Genomic DNA, 17878 nt, shown 5'->3' with positions numbered 1-17878 from the left:
TTTTTCTTTTTTTTTTTTTTTTTTAGTATTAATTCTCAGAATCTTGCTCTGTTTGAGGTTTTTTTTTTTTTTCTTTTTCTTTTTTTTTTTCTTTAACTTTCCACAGCCTGGAGTTATCGTGGTTTGTTTTTCCTATGCAGTTAAAGCACTTTATCAGTGAAACCATTTATTTATTTATTTATTTATTTATTTGGTCACGCAACATTTACGCACAGCTTAATGCCGTTCGTCTTACATGAGTTAAAGGAAGGTTAAACTGTAACTGACTCGGTCAGTTCTTTCACTCAGAAAATCACTCTACGGTTCAAAACTCTCGGCTGTGCTTTGCTGTTTTTCCATTGGTCGTGTTTAATCTGGCTCCTGGCTGTCCATCACAGTCGCGTACAGTACAATCCAACCTCCAAAAATGTTGTCGCGCGGGTTTGTGGCCTCGTCTGACTTAAACGAACCTGCAGTCCTTATGTATTATGTTCTGCACGTTTAGTGCTAAAATTAAATTTGCATTATTCAATAGTGTGTTTGAAACAATGATTGAATTGTGTTTGTGTGTTAACTGGATACGATTATACGCTAGAGATGAAGGTTTTACGACGATCCATTCATCAGAGAAAGACGTTCTTGTGGAGTTTTCTAGAACTTTCCAGCACTAGAGCAATACAGTGAATGGTAGTTCCAGTTATTTCGCACTTTTATTTAAAGGTTTTCTCACATTCATGATTCTCCATGGATGAATTAAACACAGATTTACACCACAGTGCTGTTGAATTTTCGAATCAGAAAGTGTTTTCCTATCATTATAACGATAATACTGTATATTAATGGGCGAGTTCGAATACATTAGCGGTTTTCCTAGCCTGGTAACTCCAGTGGCGTGCTGTTTTGGGAAATGAATCAACATAGGAATGTCAACGCATCACACCACCATAGCGTGGATTATTTTCCTATAACAGCATGTCCTGTCCTGTTTTATTCCTTACCGAGAGCATCCATGAGTGACGCCTGTACGTGAGCGCGAACTAAAAATTCACCTCAATGTTTCCTGCCGCCGCAGCGACTATCTTTCGCGCTCCATTAAGAGTGAGTTTGGAGTTTACGAGTTTTCTGTTTTCAGCACCTCAAATCGTCTCTGCGGTAAACACACATACAGTGCACTGCGGATGTGCTGGATAAAGATTAGCTTGGATACTGCTGGAGTATTTCAAATATGCATCATTTCTGTGTTCATAACCTCAAAAGACTCGCTGGCCAGAAGGTTGTTGCCCTTATGGGTTTAGTTTTGTTTTTCTTCCCACATCTTTTTAAATGCCTTTGCGTTGATATAGCACCCTGGAGATTAAAGCTCTCAGTCTTTGACTTGGTCTTGAATGAATGAGCTGAATTAGGCTTAATGTGTAAATAGGGTGTGGACGTAAATGTTTTCTTTCTCCACACCACAACACGGATGATTCCATAATTGCGGTTCAATGTAGCCGTTGTAACTTTATTTTTAGTATTTATTTTAGAAAACGTGCGTTTAATCGTTCAAAAGCACTCAACAGTATGTTGTTTCTTTGCTGACGGGCTGCATTTTGCTCTTACAGTACAGTACATGAGTAACATTGTCGAGGTTCTTATAAGAGAATTCGCGAATGCATAAAAACGCTTTTAACTAGCATCCATGCTAATGTCAGGATGACATTAAGGATGGTGCAATATAGCAATATTTTTTTTTTTATGAATAATTTATGCTCGAGCTATAGTTTGGGTAGCAGGGTCGTACTTTCAAAGTGGCCTCGTCAGTCCAATATCACTATATCCATGAGAATGAACGGAATAAAGAGAGATGATTTTCTTCTTGTCGTGATCTTCAGGAAATTTCCATGATGCAATATTCCAGATATTTCACAAGGGGCGAATGTGTTCAGGTAGCAGAGTGTACATTTTTTATAACCTATAGTATGATGGTGTTACGATCCCGCCGGCAGATGGCGCTGTGGAGACAACGTGCACGAGCGGCTTGAGAGCGCGCACGGTGTCGAAACAGCGCCATCTGCCGGCGGGATCGTAACAATTGGATAATTCAAGGAAATGGATGCTTCAAGCATGAAATCCATTCTCACATGAATGCGAAAAGAAGTACTGTATTATATTATATTTGAAGGTAAAATGTACATAGAGTAGGCAAAAAAATGGCACGTATTGTAAGTGCTGTAGAGGTTTTATTGACGCTTATTTATCTTTATCTTTACCTTTGTTTAAAAAGACTCTCGAAAAGTATTTAGACCCTTTGAGTTTTTATACTCGTTGTTGCGCTATAGATTTATTTAGAAATGGGTTACAATCTACACATAATAACCCACAATGTCAAAGCAAAAAAAAAACAAAAAAAAACACTTTTACAAAAAAAATTTTTACTTTGTATTTTTTGTTCTTGTAGGGCAGTGATAGCTTAGTGGTTAGGATGTTGTACTTCTGATCAGAAGGTTGTGAGTTCAAATCCCACCACAGCTAAGCTGTCACTGCTGGACCGTTGAGCGAGGGCCTTAACCCTCAACTGCTCAGTTGTATAATTGAGATGAATGTAAGTTGCTCTGGATAAAATATAATATATAAATCTAAAATAAATAAATACTTTGTACACAAACGGTACTGTGAAAACCTACTCCAGTCGACTGACATATTCAGAGACCCAAACATACACACCCAAGGCTTTATTGAGGAATTACAGTATAAACTCTGGACTGAAACGAGACAAGGATTTCGATTAGACAGTAAGTGACTACGAGTCTTTGTGCTCGTTTTTAGATAAGAACATTTCCCAATAAACATGCCCTGATAACAGAACGACAGTTACTCTAGAATAGTCGTACATGTTACCTGTTACGTTTTTGGTTTTTTTTTTAGGAAGCTCCAACATCGTGACTAATCCAATTAGATCAACAGTTTGTTTTGTGTTTTTATTTAAATCAAGTTCTCTTTCCACACAGTTCTGCTTTCAATTTCACACCTAAAAGCAGTTTCTGTTCCACAGATATTCATTTTTTTCCCAAGCGGGGGTTATATCTCTGACAGCCAAAGGCAAAAATGAAAACACATTTTCACAAAATTTTCAATTCGATTCGGTTTGATTTGTGTAGCGCTTTTAACAGCGGACACTGTCACAAATCAGCCTTGCAGAAATAAATCGATTCAGGGTTTACATGAAAGGGAACAGACCCTCAACTGGGTGACACCGGATAGTGCGATTATAAATAATTCCCCCTAACTGTGTGCTGTATAGTCAAAAGGTGCGACTGTGTAACCAGGAAATTCATTATAGTTTTCACATGTTCTCTGTTGTCAACTTCGTGACAGTCGGAGTCTTAAAGCTATCACTGTCTGTTTCAATTGGAGTCCAAAGCCATCATCAACCAGAAGTTGGGCATCAGGACAGATCAGGCAGGTAGAGAGAGAGAGAGAGAGAGAGAGAGAGAGAGAGAGAGAGAGAGAGAGAGAGAGAGAGAGATAGATTAGGTAAAGATTAAATAAATTACAGATTAAATACAGTGCTCTGATTTGAACAGTGGCTCATTTGGTGGCTCCTCTGAGCGTCTTATCGCGTCCTGAGCCATAAAGTTAGATATGGGCTGGGTGTGTGGGTTGTTAATTACCGAAGTCAAAGCTGATATGGAAAGGTGAACTGAAGAGCTGTAAGGTTGAGTGGCAGATATTGCCTCATAGTAATTGTGTAACGCAATGCATTTATTTATTTCTGCAGCCCTTTAGTGCTCCAAATAACCATATCTGTATCGGTATTCAGATTGAAACTCGGAGAAAGGGTTGTTGTTGTTGTTGTTGTTGTGTTTTAATTAGTGAATTCGAGTAGATCTTCAGTCATCGCGACCAGACACATCCGAAGTTTCATCTCACAGGACAAAATACTAAGAGTAAGCACAAAATGCTCACCTCACTAAACACTAACCCGGTCAATAGGTGCAGGTCGAAATGAAATTTAAAGGGGCGGTGCGGTATCGCGGTCGTGAACAAAGTGTCGGTACGTGTGTAAACAGTAGTTCGTCCGTGACCCAAACGTTTACAGTGACATGTGCGAGATTCAGTAATGTAAACATTGATTTGTCCATGCAGTGGGAGAGGGGGTTATCGGGTTAATTAAATATGAGCACGACCAACTACACCCCTGGAAATGCCGTTCCTCAACCTCAGCTTATCACTCAAGTTCAGAATTGAGCCCAGCTTTTGTTTGAAAGTGCCTGTAATATATTTTTTTTTAAACTAATTTAATTGGTTTCCTAAAATATAAACAAACTAGTAGTCTAATTTAAAGCACTGTGAGTCTGACCAGGCAGTTACTAAGGATGCTTTTGTTGTCTCAAGCTTTAAATTCTGTCTTTAAATTGGGGTAGTGGTGGCTAAACAGTTAAGGTGCTGGGTTACTGATGGGAAGGTTGGGGGTTCAAGCCCAAGCACTGCCATGCTGCCACTGTTGGGCCCTTGAGCAAAGCCCTTAACCCTCTCTACTCCAGGGGGCGCTGTATCATAGCTGACCCTGTGCTCTGACCCCAAATTCCTAACATGCTGGGATATGTGAAAAAAAATAATTTCCCTGTGCTCTAATATATGTGTGACCAATGATATGCTTTATAAACTGATAATTTAGTTTGTGTTTAATTCTAGAATGAGTTCATGTTTTTTTAAAAACTTGAAATTCATAGAAATATCTAGATCCACGTTGAACAACGCCGGCTCAATCATTTTAATAATCTTACAGTCTTTGTGATGTAATAATTACGTCATGATAAATGTTGAGTACAGCTTCGTCAGTTCGAGATATTTTCACCTGCGAGTAGCGTGTATGCAGTGCGTGAGAATCTGTGTTTGAGAAATCTTCTTTAATTAGCATGGTTTACCGCATTAGTTAACCCTAACCATGAATTAATGAACCCAAAGTAATGTAAACAGAGAAAGTTAGCACATATATTAATGGACATTTGTTTAAATGTTAACGAAATACACCTGCATTGACTGTTTATTAAGTCCATGACTATGTCAATTAAAAAAGGTACATGATAACTAATGAACTTGCTCTGGTCTGCAGGTATACGTACTAGAACTGGCTTTCAGGTTCAGTTCTGAATTTTGCCATTTAAGGACCAGGAACGTGTTCGTTAAGGTGTTGTTCGGCATGGGCTTAATTTTGCTCCATAAAAACATCACGGTATTAATGCTGGCTAATGCAGGGGCTGAGTATTTGTCTTATTTGGGTTATTATTTGAAACTAAAAATACCATTGAGAACAATTTTATGAAAAACCGTTCGTTTTATATTAGGACGAATGAAACAAATCGTTCTGTTATGAAAAAAAAAAAGAAATGCCACCGTATAAACGGAGGCTGGGCCGATCTGATGGAAGATTTAGCACTCGTGTATGAGTGAAATGATGCTTAAAACCGGTATTACTTTCTTCGGGGGATGAAAACCGCATTATATATCAATTATGCTCCTGAAAACAATTCAAAACGATGAGTTTCACTCATGAGTCTTCATGAGTTTTCTGGTTATCCATTAATCCATCCTCAACCGCTTATCCGTTATCGGGTCACGGGGGCAGCAGCTCCAGCAGGGGACCCCAAACTTCCCTTTCCCGAGCCTCATTAACCAGCTCTGACTGGGGGATCCCGAGGCGTTCCCAGGCCAGTGTGGAGATATAATCTCTCCACCTAGTCCTGGGTCTTCCCCGAGGTCTCCTCCCAGCTGGACGTGCCTGGAACACCTCCCTAGGGAGGCGCCCAGGGGGCATCCTTACCAGGTGCCCGAACCACCTCAACTGGTTTTCTGGTTATTGACCATTAATTCACCTTTCCTGTAATTTTCCTCTAGACTTTGACCTTTACATGGGCTAGTTGTTACACTGTTATATATTTTTACTGGTGTAGAAGTGAGTCAAAATGTCTTCCGCTGCTGTCTTTCTGCATTTACTTTCATTTTTCACAGCCCTCTGTGCACTTGTACTTTTACGGAGTTTTGTAGGCGTCACCACATGCAAATGAGCTGTGTCGGGAATGCGTTTTGCCCTCGAAGGTCGATCAAAATGCACACGCGATTACGAACTAGAAAAAAAAAATCGCTTTTTCGGACACTTTTTGTTTGTAAATTTCTTTCAGACGTTGACACAAAACTTTACTAAACGATTGACAAATGAGGCCTTTTGTCTGTTCATGTTAACTAATGAGTTAAATAATGTCAGTTAAGGGAACCTAAATGTAAAGCTTTACCAGTCTGTCGTCTCTGATAGCTGGTCGAACGAGCGAAGAGGATGTTAGAGACGTACAGCGTGTTGGTGTCGTATCTTATAGAACTTTACAAACGTACAACATAATTACATATAAAAACAATTCTTATATATATAATGCAGTTCGGTTCCATACTCGGCTGGTGACCGCATTCCGTGTGCTCTCTGTCTTCGCAGCCGTCCCTCTGCAGATTACGTCCTCTGGTGCTCAGGTGGAGGTGCGGGCGGGCGAGACGGCTCATTTGAGCTGTACGTTCAAAGGCAACCCGCCGATCGTTTCCTGTTGGATTTATAACAAAAAAGAGGTATTGAAACCTTCAAACACACACACACACACGTGCATGCACACACTTGGGCAGCTGTGGCTCAGGTGGTAGAGTGGGTTGTGCAGTAATCGTAGAGTTAGCGGTTCGACTCCACGTGACAAAGTGTCCTTGGGCGAGACACTGACCCCCAAGTTGCTCCCGATGGCACGTTAGCGCCTTGCATGGCAGCTCTGCTACCATTAATGTGTGTGTGAATGAGAACCGTGGAACATCCGTGAAAGAATTCAACAGCACAGTGGAGTAAATATCATTCGTTAATTAACTTCAGATGAGTTGTGTTAAAGAAAAACAAATGTTGGGATTTGCAATGAGGAATTAAAAATCAACGGATTAAAATGTATGCATTTGGTCACGGAAATGTAGTAAAAGTTCATTTCTTTATTCTAGTTCTGTTCACTTAGTAACAATATACTGAAGCTCCTCTGAATATTACGCTACCCCTAATCCCTCTGTCGTTCCAACTCACCATCACCCTGAAAATATTCCAAGTTGCCCACTGCTTATGAATAAAATAATGATAGAGGTGAATGAAATCTGTCTGCAGGTTCTCACGGACTCCAGGTTCAGGATAGAGGGCAGCAGTGAGAGCAGCAGTCTGGTCATCTCAGAGACTCGACCCGAGGACTCCGGACGCTACACGCTAGTCGCGCGAGACCGTAAAGGCTCCGCCCAGCACTCCCTCACACTGTCCGTCATCGGTAAGCTCCGCCCACGTTGCACTTCAGATCTGTCCTCTGGAAATTGTTCATATTATTCTGAAAGTACTGTTGTATTGTATGGGTTTTATATTGCCGAGGGTGTTGAGTAAGAATTCTGATGGGTACACCGAATAACGAATTCCGTTCCATGGTTTCTTTTATGATTCTTTTTTTTTTTTAAACGATTGTTTGGCCAAAAAGAATTACACTTTCTCTAAGACATGTTCGGGGTCTTTAGCTTGCTTCTTGAGTTGAAGCAAACGTAGCATTGAAGTGTGGGACGTTCATAGCTAGCAGTTTAGCATCGGACCAACGGCACGACTCGAGAAACATGCCTAGGTCCGTAGAATGTTTGTATGAAAAGAAAAGAAAAAATCTCTTTGGAATCCCTTCACCTGTACAACTCCTTCTTCAAATTTTAGGCCACGCGTCCTACCTTAGTTGGACGCTCGTGTGAACTGACACCTGTGATGTCCTTTTGTCCATTTGTAAAGATAACAGTGTGTAATACAGGGTCAGAAACCACATCAGCAAGTGTGTTTGAGACACTGATCCTACGTTTGCTTGATGCTAAACTGGTAGCTATTGGCTTTGTTCACTTATTAGCAGCATTAGCCTTGTAGTCTAAAACTAAAGGAAAGAAAGGTTTAATAATATTTGTCATTTGTGTGTGTGTTTGCGTTATAGAGCGCCCGCAGCCTCCTGCCTCGTCCCCGGTGGTGCGTGTGCTCTCCTCACACTCCATCGTCCTCTCCTGGACAGGGCCGTGTTACGACGGCGGTTCAGCCGTCACAAGTTACCTGGTAGAGGCTCAGCAAGTCAGCTCGACCGGGACAGGTCACTGGACCGAGCTCTCAGCCGGCTGTAAAAGCACGTCCCTCAGGGCGAGCTCTGGACTCCAGCCACAGGCGGAGTATCGCTTCCGGGTCAGAGCCCGTAACGCTGTGGGACTCAGCGCCCCAGGTCCAGAGTCTCAGGTGATCAGGATGGACAGCGCAGGTGAGACCATAACTTTGTAAATGTGACCCATCAGGTCAATGACAAGACAATATTTTCCTATTCCAAAAAAGTTAAATAAGTTAAATCCCCTTAGAGAAAAATTCACGATTACACATTTTTAAAAAAAGTAAATTCTGATATACATGGCTCTTCCAGCATGCCCACTACGTCTCTGTTTGTTGTTACAATACAAATGAAAATGAAAACTCCAACAGCGCGTAGATCTTGTTACACCATCACATACAAACCGTGCTGTATGTAATGGTTTTATCCTCTGTGCTAATGGTTTTGCTAATCACATGCGCTAATGTGTGTGTCCTTCTTCAGGCGAGCCACATACAGAGAAGAGAAACGATTACGTCACCGTTACCATCGATGAGAAACACAAAGTCACTGACCACTACGACGTACTGGACAAACTGGGAGTGTAAGTAAACGTATTCCATTCCAGGAACTTCGCTCAAATCAATGCATGCCAAGAAACGTGAAAGCGAATCCCTGACTAGGCTCAGGCGTGTGCACACATGCGAGTGTTATGTAGACGGGAGAGGAATCGTTTACATTTCCAGTCAGTTCCATAGCGTGTTGATGATATTCTCAGGTAAAGAACCCCTGTGGGAATCTGTGGGAGGTCAGGATGCGAAACTACCAAACAGGTTTCCACAGTCACGCTGCCATTCAGATGAATCAATACCACCGACGTTTTCCATTTCCTCGTAGCGTGGAGGTGTTTATGAATATCGGAGGTGTGAAGCATCCCAGCGGACCTGGATTTGAAAGATGCAGAGCAAGACGAGAGGGCGATTTTATTTTAACACTCGATTATTAAGAGATTTAGGCAGTGCGTCGAGAAAGAGAAGCGTTTTCACAGACTTTCGGCCATTTTGTTTTTCTTGTATTTACCCTCTCTGGTGGGATTAGTGAAACAACGACGTGGCTTGTTTAAAAAAAAAAAAAAAAAAAAAAAAGTCGATTACAAAAACAAAGACGATGATGGAATGCTCGTTGCGTCAATCGCTGATAAGGGTTACTATGGCAACCAGTAGTAGGAAAGCCTACTGACGACTTCAATGGCTCTCCACAGAGGAACAAACGAGATAATATGCATAGGGGATACGAAATATAAAGGTGCGAGCTGGAACCTCTGTATGTCAGTGGAGCTTCCTGTCAGTTTCCTGTTTATGTGTAGTTGCTCTAACACTTATTGCTAATTAATCGAAATTAAACGCTGGGACGTTGCGGTGGTGGCCATCTTGGACAACTACTGTATTACCTCTTTTTTTTCTTTCTTTCTTATCACTGTTTATCATTCCACGCAAGACGATAAGACACGAGATACACTGTATTCTGATGTAGGGTACAGCTAAGAAGTTACATACCGCAGCTTTAAAATTACGATTGATGTTTTTGGGTGAGATTACTTGTTGTTGTTACATGAACCTAAGTGTAGAACTGATATTAAATGTTAACCGTTTTTTTTTTTTCCCTCCATATCTGTCGCCTTGCCTAAACTCTTTCTTTGTTTTTGTTTTTTTTGCCTCTGTCTCCTTCAGAGGGAAGTTCGGTCATGTGTATCGCCTGAGCCATAAGGAGACCGGTGAGGTGTTTGCTGGGAAGTTCTATAAGGGTCGGCGTGCGAAAGAGAGAGACGCTGCCAAGAAAGAAATCGAGCTGATGAACTCCCTCCATCATCCCAAACTGGTGCAGTGCCTGGCAGCGTACGATAGCAAGCCTGAAATAGTGATGGTCATGGAGTTGTGAGTATCCGCAGTGCATTACTAGTATGTAGTACTGTCTCTAGGGTAATGAGCACCTTTTAAAAAATTAAAAAATAAAAAAAAACGCTTAAATATAACAAAAATGTAACTCAATCTTGTTATTTAAGCGTATTTGGCTTAAAGAAATTGATTTATCAACTTAAAAATTTTGAGGTAATTAGTTTCCTCCAATTTTTTGAGTTAAATGGACTTAACTTTATCATTATTCTCAAGCTGAATCTAAAGTGTGTGTGTGTGTGTGTGTGTGTGTGTGTGTCTGTGTGTGTGTGTGTGTGTGTGTGTGTGTGTGTGTGTGTTTAGCATTGCAGGTGGGGAGCTGTTTGAGCGTATTGTGGATGATAACTTCGAGCACACGGAGCAATCGAGCATCGGTTACATGCGTCAGATCCTGCAGGGAGTTCAGTACATGCACCAGCAGAACATCGTGCACCTGGATCTGAAACCGGAGAACATCGTGTGCGAGGACAGAACCGGATTTCAGATTAAGATTATCGACTTTGGGCTTGCCTGCAAGCTGGGTGAGTGTGTGTACGGGTCAGTGTGTGTACGGGTCAGTGTGTGTACGGGTCAGAGTGTGTGTACGGGTCAGAGTGTGTACGGGTCAGAGTGTGTGTACGGTTCAGAGTGTGTACGGGTCTGTATGTGTACGGTTCAGAGTGTGTACGGGTCAGAGTGTGTGTACGGTTCAGAGTGTGTACGGGTCTGTATGTGTACGGTTCAGAGTGTGTACGGGTCAGAGTGTGTGTACGGTTCAGAGTGTGTACGGGTCTGTATGTGTACGGTTCAGAGTGTGTACGGGTCAGAGTGTGTACGGGTCAGAGTGTGTGTACGGTTCAGAGTGTGTACGGGTCTGTATGTGTACGGTTCAGAGTGTGTACGGGTCAGAGTGTGTACGGGTCAGTGTGTGTACGGGTCAGTGTGTGTACGGGTCAGAGTGTGTACGGGTCAGTGTGTGTGTACGGGTCAGAGTGTGTACGGGTCAGAGTGTGTGTACGGGTCAGTGTGTGTACGGGTCAGTGTGTGTACGGGTCAGAGTGTGTACGGGTCAGTGTGTGTGTACGGGTCAGAGTGTGTACGGGTCAGAGTGTGTGTACGGGTCAGAGTGTGTACGGGTCAGAGTGTGTGTACGGGTCAGAGTGTGTACGGGTCAGTGTGTGTGTACGGGTCAGTGTGTGTGTACGGTTCAGAGTGTGTACGGGTCAGAGTGTGTGTACGGTTCAGAGTGTGTACGGGTCTGTATGTGTACGGTTCAGAGTGTGTACGGGTCAGAGTGTGTACGGGTCAGAGTGTGTGTACGGTTCAGAGTGTGTACGGGTCAGAGTGTGTACGGGTCTGTATGTGTACGGTTCAGAGTGTGTACGGGTCAGAGTGTGTACGGGTCAGAGTGTGTACGGGTCAGAGTGTGTGTACGGGTCAGAGTGTGTGTACGGGTCAGAGTGTGTACGGGTCAGTGTGTGTGTACGGGTCAGAGTGTGAGAGCGCGAGTGGGCAATTGCATGCAAGTGTGTCAGTGTGTAATCTATTGCAATCTGTTCGGCTATAGTGTGTGTTCAGTTGGGTATGATTGAATAGAAGGTGTGTGTGTGTGTGTGTGTGTGTGTGTGTGTGTGTGTGTGTGTGTGTGTTTCTCAGACTCTTCAACTCCTCTGAAGGTGATGCATGGAACCCCTGAGTTTGTGGCTCCAGAGGTCATCAACTATGAACCTGTGCATCTGACTACAGACATGTGGAGCATTGGAGTGATCTGCTATATACTGTAAGTCCCAGCAATGTGTGTGTGTGTGTGTGTGTGTGTGTGTGTGTGTGTGTGTGTGTGTGTGTGTGTGTGTGTGCGTGGGTGTGTTTCTTTTGTTTTGTTTTTTCTTTCTTTGACTACTGTAATGCATTGCTCACAGGACTTGAGGACATCAGCGCCTGATGTTCCAAACCATGTCTTAAGATCATCTAGAGCTGAACAAACAGTGGTTCTAGTTAGCGCTGTTGGTAGCTCTGAGTACACATGACAACCGAACCCTAACCCTAACCCCAGGTTTAGGCGACGCTGACATTCGAGCAAGTCCTGAAAGATGTTCTCGTGGAGTTGTGTGCAAAAGTTCAACCGCTGATGCAATATAACGCGAACAATACAAACAAGTCAATCCGGTCAGTTGTGCATTCCTGAAGATTAACCAGGTGAACCAGCAGGCGCATACCGTCAGACACACACGACTACAATGTACGGGCTGTAAAACAAAAACGCATACTATTCTTTCTGCATAAGCAGTTCAAAAGCCTATTTCTAAAAGGACGGATTATGCAGAATTACTTCAGTAACGTATTCATCCTGCTCCTGGGTCATGACCCGGTGGATCCGTAGCCAGGATTATCTGTTCTTTATTTATTTTGTTGTTTTGTTTAGTTGTGGTGTGCCTTCTCATTCAAGGAAATTTAAAATAATAATCCTAGTAATAATAATTTTAAAAAATGCCTTTACTAGCCTGCCATCTAGTGGTTCCTACTATGATTGCATGAGTAAAATACTGGTAGCAATTTGGTATTATGGTATTATTTGTATGCGGTGTGTGTGTACAGGTTGAGCGGGGAATCTCCGTTCCAGGGAGACAGCGATTCAGAGACTCTGGCTTCAGTGACTGCGGCCCAGTGGGAGTTTGACGAGGAGAGTTTTGAGGATATTACAAACCAAGCCAAAGACTTCATCAGATCTCTACTGCAGAAAAATGTCAGGTTAGACATCAGGGCATCAGGACACACTCTCACACACTCTCATACACACACATGGAAACACACTGTCCTCTCGTCTCACAGGCAGCGGATGTCCTGCGACGAAGCTCTGTCTCATGCCTGGATGGCGACGTCGGAGTCTGCAGACCCCGGCGCTGCCAAGAACCTCTCCAAAGACAAGATGAAGAAGTTCTTAGCCAGGCAGAAGTGGAAGGTACTGAGAATTCATACGGGGAATCAAAAAAAAAGTCTCTCCGGTCTCACAAAATTATTACGTTACCGAGAAACTCACCGACACTGGAGACTCCTTCCGTAAACGTTATTAACATAAACATCTCCTTACCGAAAACTTTGCTCTATCAACAATTCGATTTCATTCCTTTGCTAAATAATGACACGTTTTTTCAATCCGTCTACTATTAGCCTGTTTACTGTTATGTAGCGGGTCCACCGTGTCAGTTGTTACTATAGAAACGACTTTCTAATAAGAACGAGTGCGTTAATATAAACCTGCTACTGCTAGAGAAAATGAATGGACGCCTTCGTAACACTTAACAGTTTGAGAATTCGACAGCGCTGTGGTAGAAAGCTACACGATTATTTGTTCATCGGTATGATGGGTTAATAAATCCGTTCTCAGGCATCAAACTACCTGACTCACAGTCCTGATGGTTCCCTTGTCAACTTCCTATTTAAAAAAGCAAAAGAAAACATAGTCTGGTCGCTGAAAACGTTTGTGAATCACGGTTGTAGGGAGTAACGGAGCCATTTGCTTTTGTGTGCAGAAAACAGGCAAAGCCGTGCTGGCTCTGAAGAGGATGGCCCTGCTGTCCAAATCCGACAACTCTGCGTCTCTCCCTAGCCCCGTGGACGGTAAATACACTCGCAGACCTACTACACCGCTTCTCCCTAACCAAACATAGCTACATCATCCTAAGTTTGCGTTATTTTCTGGACTATAGGACACACATACGACTTAAACATGCTAGAATGTTAGTATTAGATGCATTACTCCACCTTTAAAATATGTCCATCAATTAGCGTTGTGATGGTAACTGCGCTGCGTAATAATGGAAAAAAATTCTTGTTTGATGAAAAAGAATGAAGCGTAATAATGCGTGTCATTAACCCTGTATCATAAATCGCTTCTGAGGCAGGTCGTCCTGGCCCAGAAGCAGCAAAACTGGCCCAAACCTCGATACTACCACCACCATTCTTTCACAGACAGGATAAGGTTCTTACGCTGGAATGCAGTGTTTTCCTTTCTCTAAACATGACGCTTCTCATTTAAGCATTCTGGCTCGTCCACGTGATCTTCGGCAAACTGTAGAAGGACCGAGCGTCGACACGAAAAGACTGTCTAGTAGAACTCACGGAAAATGTGAGTGGCATCAAAAAATCCACTGCGCTACAAATCGTAAAAGTCCTTCTCTAGATGCATCTCCATGATCAGAGCTAGAAAGACCAAATTATCCTCATGCTTATTAGGTCATAACTACGGTCTAACTATCAGCAGAAGGATGGAGTTTATAAATGGGGGTGGAGCTTAATGTGCCTCAAATGAACAACACAGCAGTGCCCTATCAGCACATTACACTTGACTAAAGGTAGCAGGACTACTAACTTTTACTAGTTGGGGGGGGGGGGGGGGGGGTTTTCCTTCTTGTACATATAAATAACCTGGAAAATATGTAGAAAATGATGAAAAGTAATCGTTTAAGCACGAGTGTTTTAAGCAGCTGAGAAAACCCGATCGGAAAGCTCGGAATGCTTGCTTGTGTTTGGATGGGCCGCCTGTCAGTCATTTTATCGACACTCTAGATTCCTGAACATGAGAAGGCATGGGAGCGGTGTGGTGGCGTGGTGGTTAAGGCTCTGGGTTACTGATCAGAAGGTTGGGGGTTCAAGCCCCTGTGCTGCCAAGCTGCCATTGTTGGGCTCTTGAGCAAGGCCCTTAACCCTCTCTGCTCCAGGGGGCGCTGTATCATGGCCGACCCTGCGCTCTGACCTCATCTTCCTAACATGCTGGGGTATAAATAAAAGAATTTCTGTAATGTATAGCTAAGCAGTAAAGCCTCATTATCATTACTCTTAACTGTCAGAGACTCTTGAAGTAAACTTCCCTGTATCCCATGTTTATATGTTTCTATAAAGCTGCTTTGAGACGACGACCATTGTAAAAAAAAAAGTGCGATACAAATAGAATTGAATTGAAGATTTGGCTTAAAGAAATTGATTTATCAACTTGAAAATTTTGAGGTAATTAGTTTCCTCCGATTTTTTTGAGTTAAAGGAACTTATCCGGTTTTACAGTGTGGACGTATTATATGACCAGTTGACTAGTCGGTGCTTCTCCTAACTTGCCCTGGCTTTAAAATAGAGTCAGGATTTAAGTGGTGCAGATTATACTCCTGAGCAACTACAGTAGATCCAAAGTGTAAGTAATCCTGAAAATCTCAGTTTATTTAGACATTTTATATTAAAATACAGGTTCAAGGAGCGACTTGAATGGTTAGTCTGTATTCTTGTGTGTGTGTGTCTTGGATGCTTATTAAAGACTCCACTCGAGACTCGGCTTAGAGCCTCGGTTAATCTACACTTCATTTAAGAGCCTTTTAAACTCTTAGTGTTTGTTTTTCTAAAAGCTGTCCTATTTTTAGTTGACTTTTATGTCAGGAGAACCTGCAGAATTCAGTGTCATCACTATATCAGTGGAACAAATCCTTTCTTTATAGACTTTATATTTGAAAGATTAAAGAAAAAATGAAACCTTGGAACATTTCATATATTTATTTATTTATTTATTTATTTATTTATTTTGTACCTAAGTGTGTGTATTTTTGTCCAGCACGTGTGTTTCATAAAAGGCTTTGTCGTGCCAGTGAGTATCTTGCCCTGGTCGATGACGGTCTCTGTACTCTCCTCGCTGCAGATAACAAGCACGTCCTCAAGTCCCTGGAGAAGAGGATGCAGTCCAAACCTGAGTTCATTAAGACGCCGTTTGACTTGTCGGCCTTTGAGGACTCCACCGCACAGCTCGTCTGCCATGTGACTGGTTAGACACGCCACCGTCATCAAATACACACACGTTTGTCTCTTGTTTACAGCATTTAGCGAACACTCTTATCAAGAGCGACTCATAGAAGCCATCATTTATCCGCATGCTAGTTTAAACAGGTCAGGATCTAAAAAATACCATGGAGAATAATACCGGGGTTATTTATTTATTTTTTTGCACTTTTAAAAATACAGCACGGTGGTGCTTGAAAGTTTGTGAACCCTTGAGAATTTTCTATATTTCTGCAGAGATGTGACCTAAAACATCATTAGATGTTTATGCTTTGAAACATCATCAAAGTTTTGGAATGTTTTGGAATGGCCAAGTCCAGACCTTTATCCAATAGAAATGTAGTGCAAGCAGTTCATGTGAGGAAACCCACCAACATCCCAGAGCTGAAGCCGTTCTGTACTGAGGAACGGGATAAAATTCCTCCGAGCCGATGTGCAGGACCGATCAACAGTCACCGCAGATGTTTATCTGCAGTTATCGCTGCACAAGCGGATCACACCAGATACTGATGCAAAGGTTCACATACTTTTGCCACTCACAGATATGTAATATTGGATCATTTTCCTTATTAGTATCATATTTTTGTCTCATTTGTTTAATCGGGTTCTCTTTATCTACGTTTAGGACTTGTGTGAAAATCTGATGATGTTTTAGGTCATAATTATGAATAAATGTAGAAAATTCTAAAGGGTTCACAAACTTTCAAGCACCGCTGTTCATAAAGTATCTTGCCGAAACAGTGCTAAAAGAAACTTTTAGATATTTCCATATTTGTGCATATTTTTCTCTCTTTGTCTCCCGTAGTTCATTTTCGGTCGTTTTTAAAAGTACACTGACTCAGTGGTTCATCAGAAAAACAACAAAAATCCACTCTAATCCAATTCTTCTCTCTCTCTCTCTCTCTCTCTCTCTCTCTCTCTCTCTCTCTCTCTCTCTCTCTCTCTATCTATCTCTCTTACTCTCACTCTTACACACACACTCTCTCCCACGCTCTCTCACACACTCTCTCACATACATACACACACTCTCTCTCTCTCAAACTCTCTCTCACTCTCTGTCTCTGTCTCTCTCTCTCTCTCTCTCTCTCTCTCTCTCTCTCTCTCTGTATGTGTATGTGTCACAGGTTACCCAGACCCCGAAGTGTTATGGCTGAGGGATGGTGAGGTGCTGGAGGAGCAGGATGGAAGTGTGCAGGTGGATTATGAGGAAAACGGGATGTGTGTCCTCACACTGGACAGCATCAGCCTGCAGCACAGCGGCACGTACACATGCAAAGCCACCAACGACCACGGGGACGCGCTCTGCTCTGCTAAAATCACTGTAGTGGCCAGGACCACTTAGATAGTTAAATACAAATTAACTATCTGTTAAATATATATATATATATATATATATATATATATATATATATATATATATAGACACACACACACACACACACACATACGTGCCTCACGGTCTCTGTCACTTTTTATATCCCTCTTTATTCAACAGAAATATTCATTTCTACACAAACGTTGGTTTCCTGTAACCCGTGGGCATGAGGTTGTTGCACAAAATGTCGAGTATATTTGAAAGTTAATACAATGTGAATGCAATGCTGAAATTGTCATTTGAATAAGGTGTAAATCCATCACTGTCATTTTGATGTTTGAGAGCAGTTATTATTCACGCATCCATTTTGTATCTTTTGCATCCCACTTTGAGTTGTGTGACTTGTTTGTGCAATGTGATCAACATGTAACATGTGGCTTAAAATAAATAAATACCCGGTAATATATTCATAAAGGCAGATTTATGAATCAGAATAACTATATAAATGCTACACCACAGTTTATTTATTTAATCTTTTTTTTTTTTTTTTTTTTTTTTACATCTTTCAATAAATTGTTTTTAATTAAACATGCTTATAGCTACAGAGTTTATCTCTTTTTTTTTGTTTGTTTTTAAAGGCCATGACAAAAATGAAACACGGTGGTGGTATCATGGTTTGGGCCTGCTTTGCTGCATCTGGATCA

General features: G+C 42.0%; 1 protein-coding gene across 1 annotated transcript in view; it reads left to right on the top strand.

Annotated features, from left to right (window-relative positions):
* mylk5 (myosin, light chain kinase 5) overlaps window positions 1-17648 on the top strand; it is a 44672-nt gene extending 27024 nt beyond the window's left edge. Inside the window, exons 6-17 of the mRNA XM_053676419.1 lie at window positions 6446-6573; window positions 7139-7292; window positions 7980-8291; window positions 8619-8718; window positions 9845-10048; window positions 10370-10587; window positions 11702-11825; window positions 12641-12793; window positions 12875-13004; window positions 13576-13663; window positions 15723-15845; window positions 16984-17648. Coding sequence (XP_053532394.1) covers window positions 6446-6573; window positions 7139-7292; window positions 7980-8291; window positions 8619-8718; window positions 9845-10048; window positions 10370-10587; window positions 11702-11825; window positions 12641-12793; window positions 12875-13004; window positions 13576-13663; window positions 15723-15845; window positions 16984-17201 — 1952 coding nt within the window. The 3' untranslated portion in view covers window positions 17202-17648. The remainder of the gene's footprint in view (window positions 1-6445; window positions 6574-7138; window positions 7293-7979; window positions 8292-8618; window positions 8719-9844; window positions 10049-10369; window positions 10588-11701; window positions 11826-12640; window positions 12794-12874; window positions 13005-13575; window positions 13664-15722; window positions 15846-16983) is intronic.
* The last annotated feature ends 230 nt before the right edge of the window (window positions 17649-17878 follow it).

Source organism: Ictalurus punctatus, chromosome 2 (assembly GCF_001660625.3).
Source record: "Ictalurus punctatus breed USDA103 chromosome 2, Coco_2.0, whole genome shotgun sequence".
Taxonomy (NCBI): Eukaryota; Metazoa; Chordata; class Actinopteri; order Siluriformes; family Ictaluridae; genus Ictalurus; species Ictalurus punctatus.
This window is presented reverse-complemented; position numbering and strand designations above follow the sequence as displayed.